This window comes from Rissa tridactyla, chromosome 3, assembly GCF_028500815.1.
Source record: "Rissa tridactyla isolate bRisTri1 chromosome 3, bRisTri1.patW.cur.20221130, whole genome shotgun sequence".
Taxonomy (NCBI): Eukaryota; Metazoa; Chordata; class Aves; order Charadriiformes; family Laridae; genus Rissa; species Rissa tridactyla.
This window is the reverse complement of record NC_071468.1, coordinates 75,917,445-75,936,395: the sequence shown is the minus strand read 5'-3', so window position 1 is coordinate 75,936,395 and position 18,951 is coordinate 75,917,445. Positions and strand designations below refer to the sequence as shown.

The following is an 18,951-nucleotide window of genomic DNA, read 5'->3' as shown; positions in this document are numbered from 1 at the left end:
TGTGGCTTTTGTTACTTGTTTGATTACTCATCAGATTGCTTTGTTTGGATTTTCTCTAGCGTCCTTTGTCCCCCTGATGGACCTTAGAAATCCTTCAGGTGGGAAAGGAGGTCTCTCGCCCAGCTTCCTAGTTAAAATAGGGTCAGCACTGAATTCAGGCCAAGTTGCTGAGGGCTTTGTCCAGTCAAGTCTTGAAAACCTCTGAAACTGAAGTCTAGGATTAATGAGGCATCTGTCACTCCTTCACCCCTTTCGTATATGAGATAATGTATGTTATACAACAGGAAGTCTCCCCCGCTCCCTGTAACTTCTCGGCTCTGATCTTCTCTGGCATTTTTCTGAAGGTTTTTATGCCTAAGATGCTGTAACCGTGCATCAGTGGTTCCCAAACTGATCCATGTGACTGTATTGCGGCCCCTGGCTAGTCTGTGCGTTGATATTTCATATTGCTACATCATTGATATTGTCACGTAGTGTTTCATATAAAAGTTGAGTATGTGGTGCATTCATGATGTTTTCTAAAGCGCAGCATTTTTTTAAACATAAAACATTTTCTTCCTGGCCTTTCTTCCTCCTACCTTTCTCTGCCTCCCTCAGAATAGATTAACTGCAACAATGCTATGAGGATGGGAACACCTAATTAATTCCTGCATAATTATGTAATACTTTAATTAGTAATGATCAGAGGAGAAGTTCACCCCCACTGTTGTTCACAGCACAGGATCAGTAAAGATAAGTCATCAAAACAGCGCAAGAGCTTCAAACTATCAATTCTGCTATTCTGTTGTTCCATGTAGAAACAACTGGAATTGTGGGGGAAGGGGAGGAAGGTGAGGAAGAAGAGGGAACACCTTCTATATGCCTCTGGCTTGGGTACGGAGCTTTCAGGTGGTTGTGTCTGCGCCTCAGGTTTCAGGGAGGCTGCTTAGCCTTCCCTCTGGATTTAATGCAGTCGTGGAAGTTTTAAAGCCTTGTTCAAAGTTGATTTGTGTGGTGCTGAGAGACAGAGGGTAATTACAACTGGAATAACGATCTTGGGACTGTTATGAACGGGTATAATGTACACGCTGGTCTGCAGCGGGGAGCGCTGGCGCTGCGGGGCTGCGCTTGCTGGCAGCCGAAGCTCCTGCCGGAGCGGCTGGGCAGGCTGAGGGCAGAAAGCACTCGCTGTCCTCTCCCAGAACAGAGAGGCGCTTCCCTCAGTCTATTCTCCATCAGCATGTGAATGTACCAACTCTCTTATGTTTTCTTAACTAATTGCTAAATCTGTCACTGTGTATGTGTAATTTTATTTTTTTTAATTATGTGCAAGGTATATTCTAGCAGAACTGGCTTCTGGCCTTTTTCAGCCTTTTCTTTCAGTAGTTCACTGAAGCTGTTTCTTTGTTCTAGTTTATCTGGGTATCAGGTGGGGTTTTTTTACCATTTTATGTATATCATAAATGATAATCACCTTCATAATGTTTTTTAGATTTTGAATGTTATGTACAGTGCTGAAACTTTTGTTTCTACTATTATTAGCCCTAATTTTTGCAACCATCCTCACTCTTCAGCTGTCTTTTCCTCCATCCTCCCAGAAAGCAGGTACTAGAGTCCACTGCTGCTGATAGCAAATTCTGCATCTTTATTGATTTCGCCCCCCAAAAAAAAAGCCCAACAAGGTTATTTCAAGTACAGTTCAAAATTGGTGGTGGGAAGGGCGTGGAGTGAAAGGGGCACTGGGTAAGTACGACAGCCGGAGGTAGGATTACCACCGTAACCAGCCATGCCCCATGGCTCACATCCCTGCGCCGGGACACCAGACCCCCTGCCCCTGGCTGCTATTAAGCACGTTTTCTGTGAGTGTTGTGACAGCTACTGGTGTACTCGGTGTTCAGCCTACTGATAAAATCAGCATTCGTTTTCACTGTCAGCACTTAAAAGAAAAAAAAGATTAAAAAAACCTCACAACTACTTCAGAAAAGATTCAGCGACAATGCAGGCTTCCACCAGGCGCGATTTCGCTGGGTATTTTGCCTTTCTCGTACCTTTGGTTTTCAAGTGGCAATCAAACGGCGAACTTAAGGTATAATGCAACAACTTGAGCGAATTTAACTCCCACCACCCGACCGCAGGTTTTTCAATGAAGAACAGATGGTGTTAGAAGTGATGTTACCGCATCAGGCATTGTAGGCAAAAATAACATCTTTGGTATTTGGTTTCTACTGCGTGTATGGCCGCGTTCTCCAGTCACAGCAGTTCCATCGGTCTTCCCGAATAAGTAAATTTTGGGGGAAATGGGGCTTAAAAAGGGCCCGCTTTAGCTGCACCACGTTAATGTGGTCCCCGATGCACCGGGGTAAGCGAAAAGCTCAGAAAGGAGCTGACCGGCCGTCGCTGCCGTTACGTTCGGTTGCGTAACTGCATCAGTATTTATCATTCGCGGTATTAACTAATTTCCAGCCGCTGCGTAGCGGGCACTCGTCACTGAGGCCCGGGAAAGCGGCGTGGAAAAACGCCCGACCAGCGCCTGCCTGCCTCCCTCCCTCCCCGCCCCACGCGGCGGATGTGACGTACCGGATGATGTTTGCCTGACGCTGGCAACGTGAGGCGCGCGCGTGAGGCGGCCGGGCAGCCATGGACGCGCTGGACCGGGTGGTGTGAGTGCGGCGGGGCCAAGGCGGGCGGCGGGGCCGGTCGGGGCTTCCCCGGGCGCCGGGGAGCGTGAGCTGGGCCCGGGGCGGCGGCGGCGGCGGCGGTGGTGCGGGGAGGGTTTCCGGCGGGAAGGCCGGCAGGGAGAAAAGGCCCACGGAAAACGGGCGGGAAGGAGGATGAAAGGGGCGCCGGCGGCGTTTTATTGCTGGCGAGACCGCCCTTACGCAGTCGGTGACTTGAAAGGGACCGGCTGGTGCTGGATTTTGCGTGGTTCTGTTCGAGAAAACCGTCTTCGGCTGTGGTTGGAAGTACCTGTGCGGGGCTGTTGTTTGTTTGTTTGTTAAAAAAGAAAATAAATACAGTGCTTCACGGAGAAGGCATTAAAAGCTTTATGTTCATCTAGTGGAGAAATGTTGTTCTCCTCAGTGGTGCCTGGTGACAGGACAAGGGGCAACGGGCACAAGCTGGAACACAGGAAATTCCGTCTCGACATGAAGAAAAACTTCTTTCCTTTGAGGGTGGTAGAGCCCTGGAACAGGCTGCCCAGAGAGGTGGCGGAGTCTCCGTCTCTGGAGACATTCCAAACCCACCTGGACGCGTTCCTGTGCAACCTGCTCTGGGTGACCCTGCTCTGGCAGGGGGGTTGGACTAGATGATCTCCAGAGGTCCCTTCCAACCTTTACTATTCTGGGATTCTTGAGCTGTGTGGTTATTAATTTATATAAGCTCCATGCCCCTGTAAGGCTGGTGTGTTTCACCACATGGTTTCACCACAATAATGCAGGGTGCTGCTCTCTGGTTGGTGCCAACAGATGCACCGTACTTGAGCTTTTCTTTCAGATGCTATTGGTGGAACTTTGTTTTCCTTCTCATATGCAAGTCTCCGACTTGGGGAAGGAGCTGGTGTGAGGGAAGCTTTCAGCCTGTCAGTAGTCTGTGGGAATTCTGGTGTGGCTTAAGCTCTAAATTAGCAGAAACTGAAAAGCCCAAGAGTGTAAAATCACCTTTGCTAGCGTGTGGGGGGACAGAGAGGAAGAGGAGTGGCAGTAAAACACATTCATCCAAGACTGGGCTTTTGGCATTGACTGCAATTCTGCAGGTTGGGATTAGTTTGAGTAACTGAGAAATGTTACTTGAACGCAACTTGTTCCAATTCTTGTTTTGTTTAAACTGTTTTCTGCGGTGTAGGGTGTTGTTACCAATTTTAAGTTTTTAACTGTTATTTTATTGTTACAGAAAGCCTAAAACTAAGAGAGCAAAAAGATTTCTTGAGAAGAGAGAACCCAAACTTAAAGAAAATACGAAAAATGCTATGCTCATAAAAGGAGGAAATGCAAACTTAACAGTGACTGAAGTGCTTAAAGACATTGTAAGTTGTTGGATGTAGTATGCAACCTTTAATTATATAACCTTTTGAGCCATGCCAAGAGTACCTTTCTTTCTCTTTTTCTTACAATTTGCGTATTCTCTGCTGCAAAAGCAATGTTTTCATACTCCCCATTCCTTGACCGGAATTCCAAAGGTGTCATTATTTACCCATTGATGGAGATTATTCTCTTCCAATTTCTTCTTTGCCAGAAGTTTTGAGATCATTCTCTTCATTAACTTTTTCCATGGTTGTCCAGTAGGTAAGGTGAAGTGTTTCAAGTCCATTTGAAAACAAGAGAATTAGGTACTGGATCACACAGCTGAAGTCATATCCCAGAATCCTTTAAACTGCTTATGTGTGTTGATATGGAGCTTTCAGCCTCTCCCAAGACTTAAATTTAACAATCTCGTATCCTAACTCCATACCTGAAAGTATTACAGCTGTTCCTGCACTCTTTCCTCTCCTTGCTTTGTTGTTTTCTTGCCATCTTATGCCAATGATAATCAGCTTGTTGTTCACTCCCTGTTTTTCCTCATGCCACTAAAAGCAGAGCAATTCCATTACATGGCTTTGATTTCAGCTGTTTCTCAGTTACTTTGATATTTATCAGTGCCTAGAAATAAGTACTTCTGCAATTAATTTTGAACCAAGGTTAGTACTACTAACTTGAAGGGCATTATTGTGAGCAGACCTTTTGAAGGGACTTCTTTTCTAGGTTGACGTGCACAAACAATTACTGTATTTCATGTGATCATGTAAGTGGTTGGGTTCTAGAAAACAGTGCTGTGTACTTAAATGTGTTAGGGATAACACGTGTTTAACTCTGTCTTTTGCAGTATGCTGTGAAGAAGCCTTTTGCTGTACTGTATAAAAAGTAAGTGGTCTCGCTTTGATATCTTTTAAGGCTTCTGACAAGACAGTGTTTGGTAACAAAGTCTTATGAGGAGTGGCTGAGGGAGCTGGGGTTGTTTAGCCTGGAGAAGAGGAGGATGAGGGGAGACCTTATCGCTCTCTATGACTACCTGAAAGGAGGGTGTAGAGTGGTGGGGATCGGTCTCTTTGCCAAAGGAACAGGCGAACAGGACAAGAGGAAACGGCCTCAAGTTGCACCAGGGGAGGTTTAGATTGGATATTAGGAAAAGTTTTTACACTGAAAGGGTTATTAAGCATTGGAACAGGCTGCCCAGGGAAGTGGTTGAGTCAAAGATGGGTAGACATAGTGCTTAGAGATGTGATTTAGTGATGTTTTTTGTCAGAGTTAGGTTGATGGTTGGACTAGATGATCTGAAATGTCCCTTCCAACCTAGGCAATTCTGATTCTATGATTTTAAAGCATGACTAGAGATGCTGTCTGGCATGGGGGCTCAAACAATGGACAGGGTTGCAGGAGGTGTCTGAGATTCATCATAAATTTCAGTAGACTGGAAAAAAGCTACATGTGATCGATGTCGGTGTGAGCCCAGTTCTGTGCTGAGTGTTAAGGAGCGGGATTCAGCAGGCTTGAACAGTCGGCTTCTCTGACTGATCTGTGCAAACAGCTAGTGAGGTTCTGTGTCCGCTGGGTAGGCTGGAGTTCTTATATCCAAATTCCTACAAATTTGAGTTACAGATAATGACGATAGGTACGTCTTGCTCAAAGTGGGAACCCAGTATCTGTATGGATGTAGTGCAGAGACATTAATTGTAATAGCTACCTTTAACGTTGGATGAACAAGCAAAGGCAGTCATTTATGAAGTGTCACTGGTGGTGGTGTCTGGAAGTCAGGCCCCAGGAGACGGGAAACATGGAGGAAAGTACTTAAAATGGCAACGGTGGCACTAAGGAACTCCTGGCAGTATTGACGTGGCTTATGGTTTGAACTAAAACTGAACCTCTAATGCTGGAGTTTACAGTAGAATGCAGAATCTGAATGTTACCAGAGAACTAATTAGAAGTGCTTGTCTGGGCCTGTCTCTTTTTTAATTTTTTTTTTTTTCCTTCCCCTCAGGAAAAATATTACCAGGCCTTTTGAGGATCAAACATCATTGGTAAGTATAAACCACGTCTTCTCTTATGACGTTTTACAGCCTTGAAGTCATGAAGAACTTTATTGGAGAGTAATTTTCTATTACTCTGTGAGGAACTAGATGAGAAACAAAGTTTATAGGGAGTTTGGGTAAGTTGAAGGTAGGACTATGTCTAGACTTAAGGTGTCAGTAGGCATTTTTTCCCTCTGGCTGCAAGACGGAATTGTCATGTTTTGAGGACTTTGTCTTTACCGTAAATGCATGTTTCTGTAAACTGACAGGTGAATTTAGGAGTCTCTACCACTGTTATAAGTCACAGTGATATGAAAGGAAAAATAAAGCATTTTATTTTGGTTTTCTAAAAGTCAGTTCTTTAAAGTGCTATAGCTTATGAACAACTTGTTTTCAATTTGGTGAATTCATAGGTTAAAATAATTAAATGGGGGGGTGGGTCATAGCTTTCTGGGACTTTTCCTTGTGTCTGAATAGAGGAAGAAAAGCCCAGCAGGGTACCACGTGCAAACATGTGCATCAGCTGTGCAGGCGTGAGATCATTGCTGAGAGTTCTGTTCCAACATTGACTCAAGAACCATCAGAAAATTGAGCAATTTCAGTTAAATGTGGATTAAGGATCCTTTATTAAAAAGTGAAGGCAGCCAGTAGCAAGTGCTAGAGGAGTTGCTGTTTAGACAGTTGAGGTAAAGCATTTTTAATGTGTTAGGAACAAAAAAATCATTGTGTTTGCAGCATAAATACACCGACGTAGAATGTTACTTAGTCTGCATTAATACTGATGCTGAGGAGTTGTGTTCTGTGCCTCTCTTCTGTTCATGGCACGAAGCGCAGTGACACAGCCAGCCCTAAAATACCTTGAATGGAATGGAAAACTTACTGTAGGCAGCGAGGAAAGATTTGTGACATTATTTGCTGAAACTAAACCTCTTGCAATCCCATAGCCACATGACTTAATTTCACAGTCATATAGGAACGAGCTGATCGTCAGCTGACCACTGGTTTAAACTTCTGATAATTTCTGGGAAAACAAGGCACCTAAAATCATTCTGATATTTTAAAAGGGGGTCCTATACGGAATTTTAATTCTTGTAACCTCAAAACAATGGGGCTGGGTCATTGAGAACAGTGTCAACGAATAATCGGAGACTAGAAAGGTATGGAAGGAGAAGTAGTTGAACAAATAATGAGGAATAATGAAAATGGCAAGAGAAAATGGCAAGAAAAAATTGCCTGGCATGATCTTTAACACTGCATTGGGAAATAAAAAAAAGAAATGAATTATTATTTGAACCTTGAATCCAGCTGTCAATTTTAGCTTACATAGACCTGGACGTGCTCAAAACTGTTCTGATAAGTGCAGTTGCTCTTCTCATTAAGCATCTCCTAAACTCACGTGTTTGTGACATATACCTTTGCCAAATATTTTAAACACAACAAACTGGAACTCATGAGTTTTATTCTTTTCCTTGATTGTAGGAATTTTTTTCCAAGAAATCAGATTGTTCTTTGTTCCTATTTGGCTCTCATAACAAGAAGCGGCCTAACAACCTGATAATAGGTAGTATGTCTCATTCGGGTTTTTATTTGGATGAAACATATAGTTTTCAATTAATATTTAAATAGCTGGGTTTTCTTTTTTGTCATTGTCACAGGCCGCATGTTTGACTATCATGTCCTAGACATGATTGAGCTAGGCGTTGAGAAATTTGTATCCCTAAAAGATGTGAAGGTAAGGAATTGCTGCTTCAGTATTTCAGTGACATCTACTGGTGGGTTTTTTTTGGTGCATTGGCTTTTTGTGTGCTTTGAAGTAAGGGCAGGAGTTGTTTGAAAAAGTGTTTAATGTGGTAAATGAGGATTGCTAATTTGTGTACCCCAGAATGTTATTTTCATGCTCTGCTCTTTATTTGCTTTTGGTTGTTTTGAGCAAACTTGCAACTTTCTTTGCAAATTCTTTTTTCAGTCTTGGTTTATTCCTAATATTTTCATTTTTAGAGTTACAAATTCCTTAGTTTCTGCTCATAGGAGGTTCCTATATAAACTGGCATAGGCTTTTGAAACTGAAATCCCTTTTCCCAAATTATAACCAAAGAGGGTCGCTTTGCTGACTGAGATGATTCTGAAACTTTCTTTAGCTTTCAGTAGCACATAAATGCCAGTTTTCAGGGAACTATACTTAATTCAGACAGGGAGCTAACATCTTGGTTATTTAAACCTGGAGAAAATTCACCTTTCATGGCCCATTTTGGCAAGGCTAAAACATATTTCATATGTTTGTACTTTTGTATCAAGCAATTCGTACACTGAAAAAATAATGAATTTTTATGGTCCCCATTTTCATCACTGTAAATTTTCAGGAAAGTCTAGAAGGATAGAGAATCACAGAATGGTTTGGATTGGAGGGGACCTTAAACATCATCTAGTTCCACCCCCTAATATTTTCCTAGTATCTAGTCTAAATCTCCCGTCTTTCTAGTTTAAAACCATTACCCCTCATGTTATCGCTACACTCCCTGGTCGAGAGTCCCTCCCCAGCTTTCCTGTAGGCCCACTTCAGGTACTGGAAGGCTGCTATAAAGTCTCCCTGGAGCCTTCTCTTCTCCAGGCTGAACAGCCCCAAGTCTCTCAGCCTGTCCTCATAGGAGAGGTGCTCCAGCCCACTTATCATCTTTGTGGCCCTCCTCTGGAGTCGCTCCAACAGGTCAATGTCCTTCTTGTGCTGAGGGCTCCAGAGCTGGATGCAGTACTCCAGGTGGGGTTTCATGAGAGCGGAATAGAGGGGCAAAATCATCACCCTTGACTTGCTGGCCACACTTCCTTTGATGCAGCCCAGCATGCAGTTGGCTTTCTGGGCTGCAGACGCACATTGTCGGCTCATGTGGAGGTTCTCATCCACCAACACCCCCAAGTCCTTCTCCTCAGGGCTGTTCGAAATCCATTCTCTACCCAGCCTGTATCTGTGCTTGGGATTGCCCCGACCCAGATACAGGACCCTGCACTTGGCCTGGTTGAACTTCATGAGGTTTGCATGGCCCCACTTCTCAAGCCTGTCCAGGTCCCTCTGGATGGCATCCCTTCCCTCCAGCATGTTGACCACGCCACACAGCGTGGTGTCATCAGCAGACTTGCTGAGGGTGCACTCAATCCCGCTGTGCGCCTGCATTGAATAAACTACCTTTTATAAAGGTGTGTCTTTATAACACTCTTTATAGCAGGGAAACTGTAGTCAAGTATTGTATTTGGCCAAAAAACAAAGTCCTTCCATACGCATACAGTGGTGTTCATTGAAAGAAAGTGTCTATACTGTCCATATTGATCACAGGTCACAAGAATTTTTTCATTCAGTGTTGAATGGGTAACCACCTATTAAGTCCATAATACGTTCCCTGACACGGTCTGAATTTTTGTTCTCTTTTTGAATTCTTATTCCACAGAATAGTAAATGTCCTGAAGGAACAAAACCTATGCTGATATTTGCTGGTGACATGTTTGATGTAAATGAAGAATACAGAAGACTGAAGAGCCTTCTTATTGGTCAGTATTTTGATTATTTGAGCAGTAGGATTGCATAAATCTGTAGTAATACGATCTGTTGGGAAATGCGGGTTTGTCAATAAATGTTTGCTTATGTTCAGCACAGAAAGAAAATGAGCACAGGCACTTGTAAATTTCATGTCACATGAAATTAAGGAATCATCATGACTTTTAGGGGGGGGGAAAAAGACTAGCCTAAAAGACTATGAAGTTGAAATTTTGTGTTCACTAAAATTCATTATTTTGATTGTGGGAAAATTCTGACACTTTTCAAAAAGTCTTTACCTTGTATTTGTACTGCATCATCACTTTTATAATCAAATAATATTTTTGAAGTATCTAATTTGAAATCAGTGGATTAAGTTCAGAAAGTGGGATATTTTTGCTTAGAAAAAAGTTGAATCAGTATAATTGAGCTTGTGTTTTTATAATGAAAGCATTTTCTGTTGGAAATTTGACCAGTTCTAACAAAAGCGCCGTTGATTAGAGTATTTGGAAAGAACATGTGCAGTAAAAATGAGCTGTAGATAATAGCCACGTCGTAACCTCAAGACAGGCTTGGAGCTTAGTAAACACACTGGCATAAAGTTTCTTACTATCTCAGGGTTGGAAGCTCTGGAAGATAAAGCACGTTGTAGTTTATTTTTTTTCTAGGGAATTACAAAAAAATGATTATACGTTTCTTAGGGTAGCTTTTTGGGATATAGAAGTCATATGGTATCGTGTCTCTTGACACTTAAAAAACGTGTATAGCACTAGATCCAGTAAGTAGGGTGGTGGTGTTTTTCTTTTTAGTAGGTTTCCTAAAAGTAGATCACTTTTCTTTTTTTTCTTAAGCTCTGGTAAAATACTGAAACCAGCCCAGTAAGACCAGTCTTGTTCTTTCATTTCCATTCTTGGATTCATAATCTTACAGCTTTGCAAGATCTTCCTTTCATATAAAATAAATGTTGGTTGGGCTCTTTTTTCTAGGCACTGATAAATGATTGCTCTTTAGAAATGCACCTTAGAAATGAGGTGAGATTTTTCCTCTTAGTCTTATAATTCCTTAAAGCGAGATGCTTTATCTGGAATGAGACTGAAAAGGGGGCATGGGAGGAGAAAATTTGCATCCTCTCACTACAGCTGACTGGTTCTTGGGGATAGATGAAAGGCTAGTAACTGTGCCTAGAAACGTTTGAAGGTGGGTGAATATTGAATACAAAGATAAGTGAGTTTTCATACCTCCTGTCTGCGTCACTGTTAATGAATATTTACACTGCGGGAAGAAGGTGCATTATTTTCTGAAGTGTATCGTGCTCAGGCATCTGCACGTTGTTGGTGATTGGCATCCAGATGTGCTCGTGCACCTCATGATCAAACAGCTTGATACCTTAAATGGAAGACATGCATCATTAGATAGTTGCCAAATAACTACCTAGTCTTTCCTGCCCTCTTTCTTTTGATGTTCATCTGTCCTTTCTCCTCTCTTATGTATTTGCCTTTAATGACTCTGCAGTCAAATGTACTCAAATTGACACCCAATCTTTCTTCTTGAATATAGTCCAAGAACTCCAGGTCTTAATGTTCTGATGGCTTCTATGAAATACCTAGATGCAAAACAATAGACAAAGGGGAAGGTTAAGGAGTGTAAAGGCTTGAAGGTATCACTAACAAATTAAAATCATTGTGGTAATAGTTTGAGCTGCTTCAAAATTGCCCTTAACTGATAGGCAAGAGCTGATTCTTTCTGTTCCTGCAAAAGATAGTGCTTTTAAGCCGCCACTCTATTGCTAAGAAAGATAGAAAAATGTCTTTATAACAACAAGAGCAAATATTTTGTTACTGTAGCAGTATTGTTGGGATCCCAGGGGGAATGTTAGATCGCTAACAGCTTCTTGTTGCCAAAGCAGTGTGATGCCAGCGATGCTGGTGAACAACCAACCCTCATTTGCCTTTGTGGTATCAAAAGGGTTTGTGCATGTTTGGAATATCATCTTACAGAAGTGTCTTAGTAAAATTAAAGGCAGGGGTGAGTTATTGTCTTCATGGTAACCAAACCCTGTAGCCTGCTTAAATTGTGAAGTGCAAGAAGTTATTTAGGAGAAATAAATGGCAGCTGCGTTTTTCTTCAGAGACCTGGAAGACAAAGACATGCCATTCTCTTTTGGTTTGCATTGCATACTGACGTGGTAGTGTCGGAATTGATTTATGATGTAAGTTCTTGGAATGCAGTTCATGAAATTCTAATAACTTCTTATGCTTGTATTTATAAAATGTTTCATCTCTTACAACACTCCCTGCTTGCTAGTTCTGTTATTGCACACCCGTTTCATCTTAAAAAATGTCTAGGTGCTACATGACTTGCTTATACGCTTTCTAAAATGTTGCTTTCCAGGAGACCTCCACAGTTTTAGGTTGACCGTCAGCTTGTTCTTCATATTGCCTTCCTCACACAGATTTTTTTTGGAGAGTCTCAAAGATTTGAGGGTTCCTTCTGTGTGAGAAAGGGGATGGCTTGGAAGTGCCTGGGATGCAGTTTAAACTCTTCTAATGCTAACCAGAGCTACATAGGTTACAGTGTTACCAGCTTTTGGATATGAATTGATGCAAAAAGAAGTGCGTAGGCTCATGTTCCAAAATAATTTGGGAATTTAATCTGGAAATGGAAAGATCCTGTGAAGCTCTCTGCAGGAAAGAGTAAATCAGAAGTTCTCGAAACGTGTTGAGCACAAGGGGAGAAAGAACTAGAAATGGAAAGAAAGGAGAAGGCAAGTCTCTAGTCCAAGCAAAGCAAAAGTTGTAAATTAAGAGTACATTAAAAAAACTTTCAAGGTATACTGAAGCATAAGGCTTCTGCAGCTGTTCAGCATTGCCAGGAAACAGAAATTCCTGACCACCTGCGTTTGTTTGGAAGAGACCATCCTGTGGGTAAAAAGATGTATGATGCCACAGGAAAATACGAAAGGGAGATGTCGCCAATAAAACCACTGTAAACGTAAGCTTGTGTACCCACAGAGAACTAGTGGAAGAGAAAATATATGCCAGAAACAAAATATTTTATTCGCAACTTTTCCTCTAACTACAAGCTCAACCCGCAAGAGGAGGAGAGAGAATATTTAATTGACCAAGGACACTTTCTGGCTAGACTCCAGTTGGTATCTGCCAGCAAGACTTTGTTTTAGATGTCACTCCGGTGCTGATACTCTTGAAAAAGGTAGTGCAGGAAAAGACAACTAGCCGAGGGATCTGAAAATGGGACAGAACGGAAAAGACTGATGTGTTTTGCATGTGTTAGCAGTTCTCCTGTGTTTCAGTGTTGCCCTGTCATGTTTATTAGCACACCTTGTTCCCTCCGTCAAGGTCACATTCTTTCTCCACCCTCTGCATATGTTGGACAGATTGCTCTGCTTACTGCAAGCTCTCTGATTGCACAGGTTTTTTTTTCATAGCCTGATATAGGAACCTCGTTAGGGATGGCTCATTTTGTATTTAACCTGTATTTCAGTGTTCTCTTTGCAAACTAAGCAAGTGTTTAAGTGTCTTATTTGTGTAGTTATGCGTTGCTTATTAAATAGAGAAAACATTAATTGTAATGACGAGTACTGGTTTACCTAAAGGACAGCAGTGGTTTGTTGTGGGGGAAGTGTGAAAGAAAAATATATTTAAATTTCTTCCCCAAGTCAGTGAGAGAAAATGTAGGTAAGAGTAGACGAGATACAGTTTCATTCCATTTTGTATGGGTTTCGATCCTTCTTTGCATTCATCCAAATCTGGCTCTGATTAAGAATCTTAAGTACCAGTTTGTGGAATGATGTCTTTAAACAGATATCAGAAGTAATAGCTTCCCTGTATTGATCTATGTTTAGCTGAGCATGAACTGGCCTAAACACAGAATAATATACATTTCATTTTTCTGACTTATAGAGATGAATATCTATAAGAACAGGCAATGCAATTATCTCAAATAGCTTAATAAAACTAAATTACTGCTCTGAAAATACATTTGCTCTTCTCCAGGCACTTATTTTTAGGTAGTGTCTGTATTGCTACCATATTATCTCTGGGAAGTCACTGTGTTCCTGTCAGGATTTCTACACACATTTGGTTTCACCAGTGCAGGAGCTAACGCGTGTCATGTTAAGTTTGGCTCCCATGTTTTTGCAGGGCCGCAGTTTTAGGTAGCGGCTATTTAATGAGATTCCCATAAACTTATGGATTTGGCTTTTCTAGAGCAATCCCATGTATAGCCTTGCTTAGTTAGATGCAATAAAAATATCTGTATGGGCAAGGAGTTCACTTCAGTGATGTGATGCCGGTCCATTAAGAAATAAACCAATTTGTTATAGTCATCTGTTGGTTTGATTTATTATTTTTTTTTCAGCCAAGAAACTTGGCTTTTATTCTTTTTAAATATCATTTCAGATTTCTTCAGAGGTCCTAGTGTGCCCAGTATTCGTCTGGCTGGTTTAGAGTACGTTCTGCATTTCACGGCTCTAGATGGGAAAATTTACATGCGAAGCTATAAGTGAGTATGTGTTTTATCTATTTGTTTGCTTTTTGGTACACTTATCAACTTTTCCCCAAATGTAGCCTGTAGTTGCATAATTGAACTGGCTTGAGCAATAGTTTGCTGTGTTTAAAAACACGTAACGCGTAGAGGCATTCCAGCATAACAAAGAGTAACTTGTACAGCAGAAGGAAAACACATAAGCCCTAAACCTGCTTCTCCTCTCTTTGCTGAGCTCCCCCTTCTAGCGAGGAGGATTGCTCCTTCATATGCTTGGATTAATAAGGTGGCGCGAATTAACTTGGTGAATTCCAAGTACCGTCTTAGACTTCATAGATTTAGTCTGTTCTCAGGCTGATTTCTAGGACTCTCTTCACTTAGGTATTTGTCAGAGCATGACAGGTGGAAGCTGCAGCCAGTGCTACACAAGGGAAAACAGGAAAAGGCAGGACGAGACAATCTTTCTTGCTGCATTGGTGTTCACCCTCACAGTTCATGGCCTTGCCTTAGCAGGCTGTGAGCGTTCATAGCTTGTGTTCCACGCAGTTTTGATTTCTCTTATAACAAAATCATTTTTATCAGTCTTGTTCTTCAAAACAAACAAACAAAAAACTTTCTCGGGTAGTGCCGAAAGTATTTTGCTGTAAACGGTAGTAAATATTTTTCATGTCTATTAATACCCAGGGCACTATTTTGAATCTGAGGAGTGATATGGCTTTCAGGGTACTAGGACTGAGTTTTAACTGATAATACTAGTCTCATTAAAAAAAAAAAAAGTGACCTTAGCCAGGTTATATTTTGGGTGTGTTCAAATTGTGATGGAAGAGATTTAGTATATTGTAAATTGTTATTGGCAGACATCTTTCTCAATAATAAAGTTAGCAGTAGCAATTGTTTCTAATAGTTTTCCAAACTACAGGATTGAGCCTGCCGTTTAGGAAGACGGATAGATCTTTATCATAGAGGACAATGTTGTTATTTTGGTCGCTTTTCCCTTTCAGGGTGCTTTTGAAGAAATCTGGCTGTAAAATACCAAGAATTGAACTGGAAGAGATGGGACCTTCATTAGATCTGGTTATGAGGAGAACACATTTAGCTTCAGATGACCTTTATAAGCTGTCTTTAAAACAACCAAAAGCCCTGAAGGTACGTACCTTGGAAAGTGTATTACTTCCAAATCTATCTGTGAAGAAGAGCAAAAGCTGAAGTATTAATTATTGTATATTCAACCAAAGTTTACTTTTATATAGGCCAACTGATATTCCCGTGGCCACAGCACTTTTGTGGTGATCAGCTGGCACACAAACTCTCCTCTGGTAGCGTATAAGAACAGAATGAATCTTAAGCTCTAAGCAATGTATGTGACCTTGCTTTTGGGCACTTGCTTTGGTAGTTTAATTACTGGTGAAACGTGGTGATGGCAAGGCCAGATATCTGGCTTCTTACCAGAGCTCATGCCGCTCTCTACTCAGAAATACTAATGTTCTTCTTCCCTTACAGCCTAAGAAGAAAAAGAATATCTCCCATGATGTGTTTGGTACAACGTATGGTCGAATCCACATGCAGAAGCAAGATCTCAGTAAACTGCAGACACGGAAAATGAAAGGGTTAAAAAAGAGGCCAGCAGAGAAGTCAGCTGAAGATGGTGGGGCTAGTCCCAAAAAGTCAAAATCAGGTTGATAGTCTGGAACAGCTTTGAAAACTCTTTGTACCTGCAAATTTAGTATATATATTGTAATATAAATATGTCAGACATAAAAGATTCAGCTGATGTTAGCTTTAGTTTTATATATAAAAAAAATCTTTTTAATGATTTGTCATTTTAAAGGAAACATGGGGGTATTGAGCTTTAACATGGAACTTGGTTATTTAAAATAAAAAATGGGATATAACTTTCTTAGTTTTCTGAAGCTGAGTATTTGTTCTCTTGGTGTTAGGAAACATATGCTAGTCAAGCAGGTGACTCGTTTCCGGAACAGTTTTATGGCTCCTATGTTGGGAACCCTTGATCAGTCAGCTCATCTTATAAATTCTATGCAGGACCAGAGTAGTGTATATGCATAATATACACAATGCAACTACTCTGTTAATTTATTGTTTATGTATTCCAGTTTTTGCACAGCTGCAGTACTCAATAAACTCTAAACCATTTTCTAAAGTGTGAACTCAACAATATGTGCCTGATGCCAGACTATGGTTTTAACTGTTGCACCAAGCCCTGCTTCGTTACACTTGCAGAATCCGGAGTGATTAAGTGCTTTTACGGTATCCATCACCATGGTAGCAAAGTACCTGATGTTTGCTTTAGGCATAAATGAAACCTTTACAGTTTGAATTTCAATCTTTGATGCTTGATTTGTGCCCAGAATAGAAGTATGTGAAGCTACCATGGAAGGTACCAGTCTTCTTACCCTGCTTTCCTCCTAAGTTTGTGCTCGTGAGTTAGTCAAGATTCAGTTAAAGACTTGGGTAAAGGGGATGAGAGTTTAAGAGCTTAGCGAGACTTTGGTGTGGTGGTCTATATTTTGGAACATATTTTAAAAAAACTTGCTTTTTTTTTTTTATTCTGCTTGTCTCTTTGGAAGCTATTACTCTGCTCTTTAGCGTAATTGTGATAAAAGCATCCACACTATCAGGAACCCAGCAAGCTTGCTCATTCTAGTTATGTTTTTAGTACTTTATCTTTTCATGATAGTTTTCTCAGTGTAATCAGCTGAGGTGTCACATTAGAAATAGGTGGTTTGTTATTTTTCCTTGTCTTCTGCGTCCCGGATGGAAGCAGTTGGGCAGCTTTGCTCTTCTTATGCAAGAGCTGAGCCCTAACTTCGCAAATGCCACACGTAATGTTCTTCTTGTGCTGGTTTAATAAGACTTGCAGTGTGAAAATGAAAGGGCTTTAAAAGTTTGGGATATTTTTGGGGGCACAAACATATCTATCTTCAATATATTACCTAAATATTATTTTTGTGTGTGTCGTTAACACAAAATAAATAGCATAGCTCTCTCTAAATCCTTTTCTTGGATCTATAACCATGTGTTTGAGAAACTGATAATTCCAAAAACTACTTCAGATTTGTATGTGCCGCCATGTCTTTCTGAAGTGCAAATCACTACGCTTGGTCATAGCTGTAGAAGAATTGTACTAACGAGCATGCTGTCTTTTACAAACTTAGTTGTAAATGTAATTATAAAAGCCTGTTCATAAAAGACAGTGTGCCCTTAGTTGTAAAAGATGTAAATTGTGTTTTCCTAATTTGGAAGCTGATTTTTGTGCTTAATTCGGTGTTTAAAAAGTGAATTTCATAGCCGTAACGAAGACCATCTAACATCCTGTTAGTGTAAAAAGTGAGAGTTATTCAGCAGCAGCCCTCAGCGATGAGCTGTTGCATCCCGGCATTGTTTTTGTTTAATGCTGCTGCTGGTTTGATCCTTGTGTGAAGAGGAAGCTTGGACTGGTGAGGGCTACTGCACCTGCTGGCAACTGAGTCGTTAGCCCCTGTGGTTACTGCCCGGCTTCTGAGAGATGCAAAGTCCTCCGCCACAGGAAGTGGGTCAATGGGGAGAGCCCCCAGGTGCATTTATTCACCCTTTGCAGGGTCTTTCGCCTCTGCTGACTAAAGGTGGAACCTGAAGTGCCTGATGTCCCACACCTGCGGCTGTTTGTGTCCTTTTATTCTTAGATTTGGTACTGGTGAAATACAGCCATATGGTAGACAAAATGCATTACATATGTGGGGCAAGGAGAAATTCACCTGGATATAGCGTAAGGATATTTAGTCTATGCTTTTTCATACTAATAATTTTTGAGGTGTGTTGTTAGTAAGGATTAAAGGTTGCTCCTTTTCTAATAAATACTACTCACAGTGGCGCTGTTTTGGTGCAAACTCTGAGTGAGAAGCTCCCGTTTTGTTCTCATTTGAGAAACAAACCACTCTGATCTCTGTATGATGAGATAGGACAAAGCCAAATTAGTAACTGAGTTCACCACATTTCTTTTGGGGAAGTTTCAACCTTGCTGTGAAACAATGGTTAAGCCACAAGGCTGGCGGTTAATGTGATTTCAGACCTGTGGCAGGTGCAACTGCTCCTCTGCGTGGTAGCCAATTGCTACATCTTGAGTATCTGATGTAACTCAAGGTGAATGGAGATAGGAGGGCTAAATATAACCTTTCTAGTGGCATGTTCTTATTTCCCAGAGTCTTTTTAAAGCGTGAGGAAATTTGTCAGGTGCTGCGGTGTAGCTGTGTGCATGGGGAACAGAACCGGCGGTGCTCAAAGGGGCCTGCCTTGCCCCAGTTGAGAGGGGCTCGCCTCTCCTCAATTGCCCCTTGCTTCCAGAGTTCACCGGGCTCTGAAAACACATAAGGTGGCCCCAGGGTCTGCCTGGCACAGGCAAGGCGTAACTGGCATGTTTGCTCCTTTCCTTTGGCTTTCATCTTCTTGCCTTCCAACGCACTGGAGATAGCTTTATTTACGGGTTGAGCACAGTAATAAATTCCGTTTCAAGAAAATCCCTGTGGGCACGGCGCGGCTCCCAAGGCTGTACCTGTGCGGTAAAACAGAGGTGGGGTTGCAAATGAGCAGTCAAGCCCAGGCTGTCTTCAGCCTAGCAGGGAGGGTACGATTTTTGCCTTCTGTGGACCCTTGGCTTGCATGCTGATGTTGGCCAGCTGTGCTGCTGGCATTTGCATTGCTACTGTTAATTAGGCTGCCATCATTATAGATAACTAATTATATACGTAGAATTTGTAGTCTGCCTGCACTAGAAGTTTACTTGGCTCTTTTTATGTGTGGTGTAATTTAAAAAAGTAGAAAGAAGGATAGATACTGTTGAGCAGTGCAATGTGCTAGGCTCTTGGGATTCCCACATTTTGGGGAATCAGCGTGTATAATCACAGCCTTA

General features: G+C 41.5%; 1 protein-coding gene across 4 annotated transcripts in view; it reads left to right on the top strand.

The window, feature by feature from the left end:
• Positions 1-2,514: 2,514 nt before the first annotated feature.
• The window catches only part of RPF2 (ribosome production factor 2 homolog), a 34,026-nt gene continuing 17,589 nt past the window's right edge, over positions 2,515-18,951 (top strand). For 2 of the 4 annotated variants that reach the window (XM_054194401.1, XM_054194400.1), the window contains exons 1-10: positions 2,515-2,639; positions 3,871-4,003; positions 4,840-4,877; positions 5,992-6,031; positions 7,502-7,583; positions 7,678-7,754; positions 9,460-9,559; positions 13,964-14,066; positions 15,050-15,194; positions 15,549-15,723. In XM_054194401.1, coding sequence (XP_054050376.1) covers positions 2,617-2,639; positions 3,871-4,003; positions 4,840-4,877; positions 5,992-6,031; positions 7,502-7,583; positions 7,678-7,754; positions 9,460-9,559; positions 13,964-14,066; positions 15,050-15,194; positions 15,549-15,723 — 916 coding nt within the window. In that variant the 5' untranslated portion in view covers positions 2,515-2,616. Of the gene's footprint in view, positions 2,640-2,785; positions 2,943-3,870; positions 4,004-4,839; positions 4,878-5,991; positions 6,032-7,501; positions 7,584-7,677; positions 7,755-9,459; positions 9,560-13,963; positions 14,067-15,049; positions 15,195-15,548; positions 15,724-16,159; positions 17,845-18,951 lie in introns of those variants that run through there. The other 2 variants (XM_054194402.1, XM_054194403.1) reach the window with 2 other exon arrangements.